We start from the raw sequence: 12,519 nt of genomic DNA on the forward strand, positions 1-12,519 counted from the left end.
TTTTATTGTTGGGACTTGCCACTGACTAAGATTTGAACATTAGAGACACATTAAACCCCTCGTTGGTTGAACTTTGGGTTTCATAATGTCCACTGAGTGTATAATACACTGGTGAACTTTACATTACTGTCTTCTTTGTGTCTTTTTTCTGCTGGATATCTTTTGGATGATCCTACATATAAGAGTCAAACTTCTACAAGATGTGACTCCAGTAGTTTTAGTTTTTGTGTCTCATTGTAACGACTAGTTGGTTAAATAAGAACACAACAAGTCACAATAAAGAAGCTTTGTCTTCTTTACCATTAACTACAAGTTTGAATGAAAATAACTTCACTTTTACTGTTCAATAAAACCAGTGGAAGCAGAAAAATAAATAGTTTATGTTCAGTAAATCTCAGTGTTTCTATCAGGTCACAGCAGCAGAAAGAAAAGTCTCCTGAACCCAGCTGTGTGTCCATGAAGAGTGATTGGTCTAAAGGTGCTTTGATTAACTTCAGAGATGGACAACGTTCTTATGACCCAGAGTAAGTTCTTTAAACAGATGAAACAAGATGACTAACTGTCACACAGATGGTCGTCCTTCATCTCCAGTCTTTAGCATCTGGTTTATAAAATGATGAATCATGACACAACATCTTTAACTTCTTGTTGTGTTTGTGTTGTAATATCATGAACAATAAACAGTCTGTGGTGCAGACACAATGTGAGCTGATGGTTCATGACTCCTCCACAGAGAGGACCAGGAGAGCTCAGAGGTTCCCAGAGGTCCGTCTGCCCAGCAGCATCAAACACACCTGGACTCCATATTTATGGTCTGTACCTGTACAACTACTTTTACATGTCTTCTGTTCACCATCATCTCCATGCTGCACTCTTTAGACCAGTGGGTTGTCAGTCTGTCCAACATGGATCTGATGTTTGCTTCCATGGTTTTAGTTTGTCATTCAGAGAATATTCTGTTCCAGCTGCTGGAGGAGAACATCCTCACTTTTGTGAAGGACGAGCTGAAGAAGATCCAGAAGGTTCTGAGTTCAGATTACCCAGAATGCTTAGAGATTCAGAGAGAGGATGAGGAGGTGTTGGATGGTGTTGATGAAGAGCAGAGGAGGAGGAGCAGAGAAGCATTTCAGAAGATCTCACTGCACTTCCTGAGGAGCATGAAGCAGGAGGAGCTGGCTGACTGTCTGCAGAGCAGTAAGAGGATTTCTCTAAAAATTTAACATGCTGGATGAATGGAACGTTTACTAATGTCTCAAGAGATGGACCAGAATATATTCATACTCATTCTTTGAGGAAATGAACTGTTAAAAATCTATTCTGATCTTGTTTGTTGTTTGTTCATTCAGGACTTCTTGCTGCAGTTTGTCAGCGTAAACTCAAATCTAACCTGAAGAAGAAGTTCCAGTGTGTGTTTGAGGGGATCGCTAAAGCAGGAAACCCAACCCTTCTGAACCAGATCTACACAGAGCTCTACATCACAGAGGGAGGGACTGCAGAGGTCAACAATGAACATGAGGTCAGACAGATTGAAGCAGCATCCAGGAAACCACACAGACCAGAAACCACCATCAGACAAGAAGACCTCTTTAAAGCCTCACCTGGAAGAGAGGAACCAATCAGAACAGTGATGACAAAGGGAGTGGCCGGCATCGGGAAAACAGTCCTAACACAGAAGTTCACTCTGGACTGGGCTGAAGACAAAGCCAACCAGGACATCCAGTTCATGTTTCCCTTCACGTTCAGAGAGCTGAATGTGCTGAAAGAGAAGAAGTTCAGCTTGGTGGAACTTGTTCATCACTTCTTCTCTGAAACCAAAGAAGCAGGAATCTGCAGGTTTGAAGAGTTCCCGGTTGTGTTCATCTTTGATGGTCTGGATGAGTGTCGCCTTCCTCTGAACTTCTGCAAGAATAAAGCCCTAACTGATATCACAGAGTCCACCTCAGTGGATGTGCTGCTGACAAACCTCATCAGGGGGAAGCTGCTTCCCTCTGCTCGCATCTGGATAACCACACGACCTGCAGCAGCCAATCAGATCCCTCCTGACTGTGTTGACCTGGTGACAGAGGTCAGAGGGTTCACTGACCCACAGAAGAAGGACTACTTTATGAAGAGGTTCAGAGATAAGAAGCAGGCCAGCGGGATCATCTCCCACATTGAGACCTCACGAAGCCTCCACATCATGTGTCACATCCCAGTCTTCTGCTGGATCACTGCTACAGTTCTGGAGGTCGTGTTGAAGACCACAGAGGGAGGACAGCTGCCCAAGACCCTGACTGAGATGTACATCCACTTCCTGGTGGTTCAGGCCAAAGTGAAGAATGTCAAGTATGATGGAGGAGCTGAGACAGATCCACACTGGAGTCCAGAGAGCAGGAAGATGATCGAGTCTCTGGGAAAACTGGCTTTTGATCAGCTGCAGAAAGGGAACCTGATCTTCTATGAATCCGACCTGACAGAGTGTGGCATCGATATCAGAGCAGCCTCAGTGTACTCAGGAGTGTTCACACAGACCTTTAGAGAGGAGAGAGGACTGTACCAGGACAAGGTGTTCTGCTTCGTCCATCTGAGTGTTCAGGAGTTTCTGGCTGCTCTTCATGTCCATCTGACCTTCATCAACTCTGGTGTCAACCTGCTGGCAGAAGAACAAACAACCTCCCTGTTGTCTAAACCTGAACCAAGACCTCTCTACCAGAGTGCTGTGGACAAAGCCTTACAGAGTCCTAATGGACACCTGGACTTGTTCCTCCGTTTCCTCCTGGGTCTTTCACTGGAGACCAATCAGACTCTCCTACGAGGTCTGCTGACACAGACAGGAAGTAGCTCACAGACCAATCAGGAAACAGTCCAGTACATCAAGGAGAAGATCAGTGAGGATGAGTCTCCAGAGAAAAGCATCAATCTGTTCCACTGTCTGAATGAACTGAATGATGGTTCTCTAGTGGAGGAGATCCAACAGTCCCTGAGGTCAGGACGTCTCTCCACAGATGAACTGTCTCCTGCTCAGTGGTCAGCTCTGGTCTTCATCTTACTGTCATCAGGAAAAGATCTGGAGGTGTTTGACCTGAAGAAGTACTTTGCTTCAGAGGAAGCTCTTCTGAGGCTGCTGCCAGTGGTCAAAGCCTCCAACAAAGCTCTGTAAGTACAGAGAGAGTTAGATTCATAGATCATAACTTATATATTGTTTATTATTATTGTTTATGTTTTCTTCCTCCTTGTCTCTTCAGACTGATTGGCTGTAACCTCTCAGAGAGAAGCTGTGAAGCTCTGTCCTCAGTCCTCAGCTCCCAGTCCTCTAGTCTGAGAGAGCTGGACCTGAGTAACAACAACCTGCCGGATTCAGGAGTGAAGCTGCTGTCTGCTGGACTGGAGAGTCCTCACTGCAGACTGGAGACTCTCAGGTCAGGATTCATCAACATGTTCAACCAATGGACACTCAAATTCGGGCCTTAGTTTCGTCACCCCTGTTCTACAGTGATGATCTGCTGAAAGTTTGGATGTTTATTTATTATTTAGAACTTTAAAACATAAAATCAGAATATGAAGTTTCATGTCTTTCTCTCACTTTGTTGAGTCTCTCTCTCTCGTCAGGAAAAAGACAGAAACAGTTTTTTTTTAACTCTAATAAACAACTTTAAATGTTCATCCATCCTCTTGATATTAATACTTCAGTACTTCATGTTTACAGTTGAGAACAATTAACTGAATTATTTTGGAATTGTTTTCAAAACAGCAAGAATTTTCATGCACTTTCACTGAACCAATTATTTTTGGTCTTTCTTTCTGATTCTACTTCAACTTGGACTCATTATAAAAAAGGTGATTTCATTTGAACATGAATGTTATTTTTCTTCTTGTTGATTGTTGTCTCTTCAGACTGAGTCACTGTAACCTCTCAGAGAGAAGCTGTGAAGCTCTGTCCTCAGTCCTCAGCTCCCAGTCCTCTAGTCTGAGAGAGCTGGACCTGAGTAACAACAACCTGCAGGATTCAGGAGTGAAGCTGCTGTCTGCTGGACTGGAGAGTCCTCACTGCAGACTGGAGACTCTCAGGTCAGGATTCATCAACATGTCAAACTAATGGACACTCAAATCCTGATTTACATTCATGGATGAACTCGTATCCTCCTTCAGATTGTCTTAAGATGTGATATGTGTGTTATTGTGTGTTTGCAGGCTGTCAGGCTGTCTGATCTCAGAGGAAGGCTCTTCTTCTCTGACCTCAGCTCTGAGCTCCAACCCCTCCCATCTGAGAGAGCTGGACCTGAGCTACAATCATCCAGGAGACTCAGCAGTGAAGCTGCTGTCTGCTGGACTGGAGGATCCACACTGGAGACTGGAGACTCTCAGGTATGAAGAGGCTGCAGCCACAGAGCGGAGGCGGTTTTAACATAGAGACGGCTGCTTGGGGCCCCCTACCAGTGGTCGTAGTAGAGGGGGCCCCCAACCAACCTCAAAAAGAAAAAGAAAAAAAGGAAAGAAAAAGCCCCTTATTGTCAAGCAGACTTCAAAAGCATGGTCAATTGTATTAATATTCTTAAGAAATCCGTTGAAACGTTGAAGTAGTAGTTAAAATGTCCAGTCCATGGTTATCTGTCGTGTCCACACACCCCTACTTTCACAATGAAATGCACTCGTCCGTAACGGTGCGCGGTGCCAAAGATAAACACACAGTGACAGGAGGACTGGAAATTACACAGAGACGATTCAGAAGAAGCAAGACAAGAATAAACGCAAAAATGAAACCAAGTTATCCAAGAGGCTCAATTAAAAGAAAAGAAAGAAAAGACACCGATAAATATTTAGTCTTAGGAGCGTCTTAAAAGCGCTGTGAAAGAAGGACGTGTTTCCCAGAGTCGTTCTTAGCTTAAGACGCTCTTTCACTAAGAAGGAAACGTAAGTTCAGTCTGATCCACTCTTAACAGCCTTCTTAGCGACTAAACGCTCACTGCAGCCGCGTCAGGGAAAGTTATATCTGACATTCAAAGGAATACTAAAACCATGCGTCATGATGAATATGCGCCCACAGCTGCAGAACACTGACGCAAGAAAAATAATAGCATGAAAAGAAAAATAACGATATAAAAATAAAGAATTTCCCCTGTGTTCCTGTCGCTACATAAATAAAATGAATCATCATTACTATCACTCATTACGTTTTCACACACATTCAGCATCTGCATATGAGTTTACGTTAGCTATAAAAACATCAACAACCCTGTGGTATTCCACAGATATCAGGGAACTGACAGGTGTAACTGAACTCTGCTGAACCTCATCAAGAGAGGCTCCTCGTCTAAAGACGTTGCTGAAGTCCACGTGAGAGACACCACGGCTGCAATACAGCATCACCTCTCTGCTAACCAACAGCGTCGCCCTGCGTGAAGCCAGATAGTTTACATAAATGCATGTGATGGTTTACATAAATGCATGTGATGGTTTACATAAATGCATGTGAGCCTCAGCACTTCTCCACTCAATGTGCTGTCGGACCGGGCCGTCCAGTCCAAGTACCGGCTTCCCCGTGTGGAGATCCAACGCCTCGTCACGCTGGTGTCACCACACATCCAGAGGCCAACCCGCTGCAGTGTTGCCCTCAGCCTGGTCTTTACGCAGTGGGGAGCTTCCTGGAGGTGGTGGGGGACGGCACCGGCCTCTCAAGGCATCGGGTTCACGGAGTGTGGCAGCGTGACACCGATCCTCCTGCGCCATGCGGACACACATCAGAATGCCACCACACGGGACGAGGTCCACCAGGTCCACCGTGGATTTCATGCCATGGCTGAGATCCCCGGTGATTGGTGTCGTGGATAGCACACACACACACACACACACACACACACACACACACACACACACGCACATGCACACACACACACACGCACATGCACACACACACACACACACACACACACACACACACACACACACACACACACACACACACGCGCCCGTAGCATAAGTGCACCTGTGTGTGTGGACCACAGCGTGTTGTGTGTGATTCATGCTCTGATAAAGTGGTGGGTGATGGATTAATCTGGCATGGATTGATTTAGTTTCATCTCCACGGCGGTGGACAGCTCCCACTAAGAGCGTTTTAAGAAGCTTCTTTGGCGAGATCTTAAGAAGGCAGTTAAGAGCGCGTCTGGGAAACACTCGTATCTTAGCGCTCCTTCTTAGCCGAAGTCCTTAAGAACGATCAAAATCTGGGAAACGCAGCCATTGACGTTTTATAAATATTAATATCTTCGCGAAAATCCTTCACAGAGATATGTTTTCAAATCTGGTGGAATCAGTAGACCAGGGGTCCCCAAACTTTTTCCTGTGAGGGCCACATAACTTTTCTCTTCTCTGACGGGGGCCGGGGTCAGTTTGTAACAGAAAGAGTGAGACGATCGCAGGGATGCCTAAACGTAAACATTTATGGTTTTCCAGAAGGCCACACATAACCACACATCACCAAATATTAACCCTTTCTGGGTTCTTCACAGGAAAAAAAGTCCAGGAGTCATTAACTTTCTGTTGTGCACAATCTTAACAGGTAAAAGTTCAGCTGAGGTGTCAGAGCAGAGTTTGTAGCTTCTAGCAGGCTTGTAGACGCCGCTGTTTGCAGCTCTCTCTCATCAACTTCCCTGTGAAAACCACAAAGCAGCCTGAGAAACCAAACTAAGTGATGCAGCACCTACACAGCACAATACATTTCACTACCAGTATGGTTGTGGAGATGGATTTAATCCCAGTAGATTTTATTCTAACTAGATTTGTTTCACTAACAAGGACCACGCTTCTCCTAACTGGTGTTGGTGGAAGGTTTATTATTCAGAACCATAGATTCTTGAGCTGGAGAAGGAAAAGGGATGTGATGAGGGGTAAGGGATGAGGGAAGAGGGAAGGGAGTGAGGAATAAGGAAAGGGAGTGAGGGATGAGGAAAGGGAGTGAGGGATGTGGGGTAAAGGAAGGGGAGAAAGAGGCGGGTTGGTGCGCCGGCTGAGGCGAGTGACCGTAGGCGGCGTCGGGGGAGTGGAGACTGTGGGTGGAGGCCGTCTCTTGGCAGCTCTGTAGTTCAGAGTCCCCCCTTTATTCCTGAGAGAGAGAGAGAGAGAGAGAGAGAGAGAGAGAGAGAGAGAGAGAGAGAGAGAGAGAGAGAGAGAGAGAGAGAGAGAGAGAGGTCTGTTCAGTTTCAAACCTGCTGAATTAAATAGTTCTCCCACTAACGATGTGTGTCATATGTGTGTCTCATATCCATTTCTGTTGTTATGGTTTATATGCAGATTATAATCTGATCATAACAATATCCAGACAACAGTTTATGAAACAACTTGATAGTGTTTTATTGTAATGTAACAACATAGTTGATTAAAAAGATGATAATCATAAACATGAGTCAGGCTGAAGAGCATGATGAGCTGTCGTCATGGGCCAATCAGAAGAAGCTCCATGAAGTAACAGAGGATGAGCGGATGAATAATAAGTGGTCCATGTGAACATGAATCCCAAAGCTCTGTGATGAGAGTGATGTCATGTCCATGTTTCATGCTGCTCTGACCCCCCTCCTCCTTTCAGGGTGGAGCCTGCTGGAGTCCGATGGTTCAGACCAGGTCTGAGGAAGTGTAAGTGGGCTTTGAGTTTGATGAACACATTCAACCATCTGCACACTGTGACATCACTCATTCACATCTCTGATGTCATCATCAAAGTGTCACTAGATGAACAGATGATAGATTAATAACTGCAGCTGTATTGTGTCTTGTTCTCTCCATCAGATTCCTGTGAACTCACACTCGACACAAACACAGTGAACAAGAACCTCAAACTGTCTGACAACAACAGGAAGGTGACACGTGTGAAGGAGAATCAGTCATATCCTGATCATCCAGACAGGTTTGACTACTTTCATCAGCTGCTGTGTAGAACTGGTCTGACTGGTCGCTGTTACTGGGAGGTCGAGTGGAGAGGAGAAGTTTCTATATCAGTGAGTTACAGAGGAATCAGAAGGAGAGGAAACAGTGAAGACTGTTGGTTTGGAATGAATGATCAGTCCTGGAGTCTGGAGTGTTATGATGGTGTTTACTATGTCCGTCACAATAAGACAACAACACCCATCACCTCCTCTTCCTCCTCCTCCTCTGGTAGAGTAGCAGTGTATGTGGACTGTCCTGCTGGCTCTCTGTCCTTCTACAGAGTCTCCTCTGACACACTGATCCACCTCCACACCTTCAACACCACATTCACTGAACCTCTTTATCCTGGGTTTGGGTTCTGGTCCTTGTCTGGTTCCTCAGTGTCTCTGTGTTCTCTGGAGGATTGAGAGTCTCCTCCTGGTAGAGAAACCTTCTCTCTGCTGTCCAGATAGTTCCTCCTGTACCGGATGACACACAGCTGATGTTAGCTAGCAGCAACCTGATCTCTCAGTGGTCGTAAACAGCTGCAGCAGGTGAGGGGTACCTGCTGGTCTGGACTCTGGGAGGTTGAGAGCTCTCTGGACTTGTGTTGTTACAGATGGATGTCTGAGAGCTGAGCGAGGTCCATGTGATGATCTGAAATGATCTGTTGTCTGAGAGAAGCTGTGAAACATGTTGTACTTTGTGTAGAAAACTCCACTTTGTTGTCTTGAGACATTTGTTTGTGAAGAAAAACCTCCGAATGTCAAACGAGAGTCTTTCTGGATCAGATTCAGCGTCTGTGGAGAAATAATCACAACTTGTAAAGAGTTGTTTTGATTTGAACAAACTAGATTCATCATCTTTGATCGTCGTGTAACAAATGAACAAACTTTGATAAGTGACGTTGAGATCAAATGAATCCTAGTTTTGGATGATTCTAGATCATAATTGACTTCTTGCATTATCCGTTGTTGTGACCTTTAACCTTGTTATTGTGAAAACAAATAAAACTGGTTTGTATTTTGTACTTTCCAACCAAAGTCCAGTCTTGCTCGTCTCTGAAATCGTCTCCATGAGGTGAGAGAGCTCTTCTCCTGCGAGAGGCTGACAGGAGTGAATGATTGTTCACTCCTGAAGGTTCCCAACCACACGGGTTCCTCCTCCAGTGGTGGCCCTTTAACACCTTTTAAACAACGACCTGTTTAAGAGGAAATGAAGATGACACACAGGAAGAAATGAAAAGGTTTCAGGTCCAATAATTAAAAAATCACAAAGGTTGACTTTGATGAAGTGAAGCAGAACAAAGTTTCAGAGGGTTTAGAACAGAGAACATTCAGAGGACTCCAACATATGCTTTGGGGCACATTTGTGCGCATCTGTGACATTTTAATTTGTTCATGTACCAAACCATGTGACATGTAGAACAAAACAGGATGAGCATGTTTCAGATTGTAGCAATATAGAGGAACAATGAAGCATCAACAGTAGAACCACACACAGGCTCCATGTGACGTTGTTCATGTTGTTGAACTGCTCATTATTACACTTTTCTCCTGGAGGCACTCGTCTGCTGAAATTCATCAATGACAGCATCCGTTAAGAGAAGGGACGAAGGTTAGGCCCTCTTCCTCTTGGCCAAGGACACATGGACATGGACCAGCGGAGCCGGAGGTCAAACCTTAAGCCATGTTTCCCAGTCTGTTTTTTATTCATTGAATGTGTTTGGTACAGGATGAAATGTAACAAGAGTCTGATTTTTCATACAGCGCCACCATCAGGTCAAACGTTTGTGGTTTATGGTCAAATACCTGCTAAACTATTAGCATTCCTTTCTGTTGTTTCCTACTAATGTTGGCAGGCTGACACACGGACATGGTGACCATGGTATCTAGCTAGCATTAGCGCAAATGGCCCCACTGAGCTGCTAGCATGGCGCTATGCTACAAGTCTGGTGTTATGTGCATCTCTCAGGCCGCTTTAAGACCTGCACATCGTCTCCTACAGAAAGCAGCCGGTGAAATGAACCAGAGACGTGTCCTGCTCAAGCAGAACTTATGTGACATCATTTGAGTTTTAATAGCTTTCATTTGTACACTTTTTAAACAGCAACGAGCGCAACAAAACCAGACAGTTAGCCCCAAGTCGGCCAACTCAAAAGATAGTTTTCTTGGTGAACACACACAGAATAATTCACAATATACACTTTAAAGTACAGGAAGAGTACAGAACAGTTCTCTAAACTGAGCCTCAAATGAAGCCACTAGTTTACTTCTTCTGCTGTTTCTCTGGCCCAGTGTCCTCATGACGTCATTAGAACAGCAATCTCCAACGTTTATTTCCCAAACCTTCATGCCATGAAGTGGTTTTAGTTCATCCTGACAAGTGAAGAGCTTCAAACTCAGTACAGCCACAATATGAGCTAACGGAGCCTCGAGGGAAGAGCCGGTTGGTGCAGGAGAGGAAGACGAGCGGCAGCGTTTGAAGACGAAGAGGCAACTTTTCAAAAGGTCAGGATCCATTTTCTCACTTCCTCCTGATGGCATCCATCCATGCAGTTAAGCTCCGCCCCCACGCAGGTCCCTCGTTTTGGGGTTGAGGCCGAAAACATGGACGAGAAAAACAGAACAATGTGAGAGAGGAAGTGAGGAATCGTGTGGTTTGCTGGAACAGAGACAGGAAGTACACGGTGCGCTGTCCTCGTCGTCTTTTAAAGGACCATACAAGTGTTTTCTTTCTCCTTTTCCCACTTCTTTACCGCTCATAATCATCCTGGACAACCGTACCCGAGCGTCTGAGTCCAGCAGGTATGAGATGGAGGAAACTGAAACTGTCAAACACCAGTTTATAGGACACTCAGACGTCCCAGAATGCATTGAGGCTCCTCATCCTGTCCAATGGAGGACAGCGAGGCAGACGGTCTCATACTTAAGTAAAATAATGAGTGATGGAAGGTAAAGTTAAGAGCTCAGCATACTGCTACTACATGTACTGTGGAAAATATGAGATCCTTTAAATTCACCCATGAAATATTGGACATCTTTTTAAACTAGTAGATTTGATTTATTTGTGATAAATCATTTCAGCAGAAACAGATGCAGAGGAGACGTGAGTCTGCTGGTGAGGACGAATATTACTGATGCTTCATTCAGAGGGCTGGATGCAGGACTAGTACAGGTAGTACTACTGCAGGTACTACTAGTACAGGTAGTGGGGACGATGGGAAGTGACTGTAAGCTCTGGAAGAAGCTGGTGAGAGCAGCTGGAGTTTATTTCTGTAAGTTGTAAGAGAAATGTTTCCAGAAACGGCGCCATGTTTTCTGTCATGAAGTGTTTCTGCAGTGAAAGAATGGAAGTAAAGGGCTGTGAGGAACACATGCAGAGCACTGCAACACCAACTGTACCTCCTCACTCCTTCATCTGGACACAGCTGTGCTGTGAACACATGATCCACAAAGGACCTGAACACTTCCCTCTGTGAGACCATTCAAGGGCCGAGCTCCTGGCAAGAAAAAGGACTTCTGGCTCTTTCTTTCAGAGGACTTTTATTGCACTTAGCCAGAGTAAGAAGAAGCCTGAATGAATGAATGAATGAATGAATGAATGAATGCTCGTGGACTTCCTCCCCGTCACTATCGTCCCTTCACATGCAACTTCAGTTCATTACGAGCTTCTACCTCGAGTCATGATTCACTGCCATTTCTTTTCACTGTTCTAGTGAGGAGGGCGGGGTCATCTCATCTCACAGACAGCTGATGACTCCTGGTGGGGAAGATGTGATCAGTAATAAAGTATGAACATGTAAAGTAAGAACATGTAAAGTATGAACATGTAAAGTATGAACATGTAAAGTTAGAGCATGTACATCACTCAATACTTAGTTGGGGCTTCTTTTGCCTGAATTACTGCAGCAGTGTGGCGTGGCAGTGAGTCCATCAGTCTGTGGCACTGCTCAGGTGTTATGAGCCCAGGTTGCTCTGATAGTGGCCTCCAGCTCTTCTGCATTGTTGGCTCTGGCATTTCACATCATCCTCTTCACAATACTCCAGAGCTTTTCTACGGGGTTAAGGTCAGGCCAATGAAGATCAGGGATACCATGGTCCTTAAACCACTGGTTGCTTTGGCGCTGTGTGCAGGTGCCAAGTCCTGCTGGAAGATGAAATCTGCATCTCCATGAAGTCGGTCAGCAGCAGGAAGCATGAAGTGCTCTAAAACTTCCTGCTGTACAGCTTTGTTGACCTTGGACCTCAGAAAACACAGTGGACCAACACCAGCAGATGACATGGCACCCAAACCATCAGTGACTGTGGAAACTTCCCACTGGACCTCAAGCAGCGTGGATCGTGTGTCCCTCCTCTCTTCCTCCAGACTCTGGGACCCTGATCTCCAAAGGAAATGCAGAATGGACTTTCATCAGAGCATCACTTTGGACCACTCAGCAGCAGTCCAGTCCTGTTTGTCTGGAGTCCAGACCAGACGCTTCTGACGCTGTCTGTTGTTCAAGTGGCTGGACACAAGGAGCGACAGCTGAAACTCACGTCTTGCCTACGTCTGAGCGTAGTGCTTCTTCAAGCACTGACTCCAGCTGCAGTCCACTCTTTCTGGATCTCCATCACATGTTTGAATCGGTTTAGTTTCACAATC

General features: G+C 45.3%; 1 protein-coding gene across 2 annotated transcripts; it reads left to right on the forward strand.

The window, feature by feature from the left end:
• The first annotated feature begins 880 nt into the window (after positions 1-880).
• Positions 881-8,306, forward strand: LOC137779614 (protein NLRC3-like). Of its 2 annotated transcripts, XM_068567656.1 has the most exons (7): positions 881-1,194; positions 1,347-3,135; positions 3,874-4,047; positions 4,171-4,377; positions 5,454-5,475; position 5,583; positions 7,759-8,306. In XM_068567656.1, the coding sequence occupies exons 1-7, from the start codon at positions 906-908 to the stop codon at positions 8,301-8,303; spliced, it is 3,027 nt and encodes a 1,008-aa protein (XP_068423757.1). In that variant the 5' UTR covers positions 881-905; the 3' UTR covers positions 8,304-8,306. The 2 variants fall into 2 exon arrangements, with proteins under 2 accessions (XP_068423757.1, XP_068423756.1); XM_068567655.1 differs by lacking the exons at positions 5,454-5,475; position 5,583 and adding an exon at positions 7,559-7,605 and having other exon boundaries at positions 4,171-4,344.
• The last annotated feature ends 4,213 nt before the right edge of the window (positions 8,307-12,519 follow it).

Source organism: Clinocottus analis, unplaced genomic scaffold (assembly GCF_023055335.1).
Source record: "Clinocottus analis isolate CAN_PGR_092001 unplaced genomic scaffold, fCliAna1.0.p SCAF_8, whole genome shotgun sequence".
In the NCBI taxonomy this organism is placed as follows: Eukaryota; Metazoa; Chordata; class Actinopteri; order Perciformes; family Cottidae; genus Clinocottus; species Clinocottus analis.

What these genes read in the sequence shown, in the direction of transcription:
- LOC137779614 (XM_068567656.1), top strand. Translation starts at nt 906, where the DNA reads ATGGATCTGATGTTTGCTTCCATGGTTTTAGTTTGTCATTCAGAGAAT. An exon ending in AAAGCCTCCAACAAAGCTCT is followed by an intron (nt 3,136 to 3,873) that starts GTAAGTACAGAG and finishes TTGTCTCTTCAG; the next exon opens with ACTGAGTCACTGTAACCTCT. An exon ending in TGCAGACTGGAGACTCTCAG is followed by an intron (nt 4,048 to 4,170) that starts GTCAGGATTCAT and finishes GTGTGTTTGCAG; the next exon opens with GCTGTCAGGCTGTCTGATCT.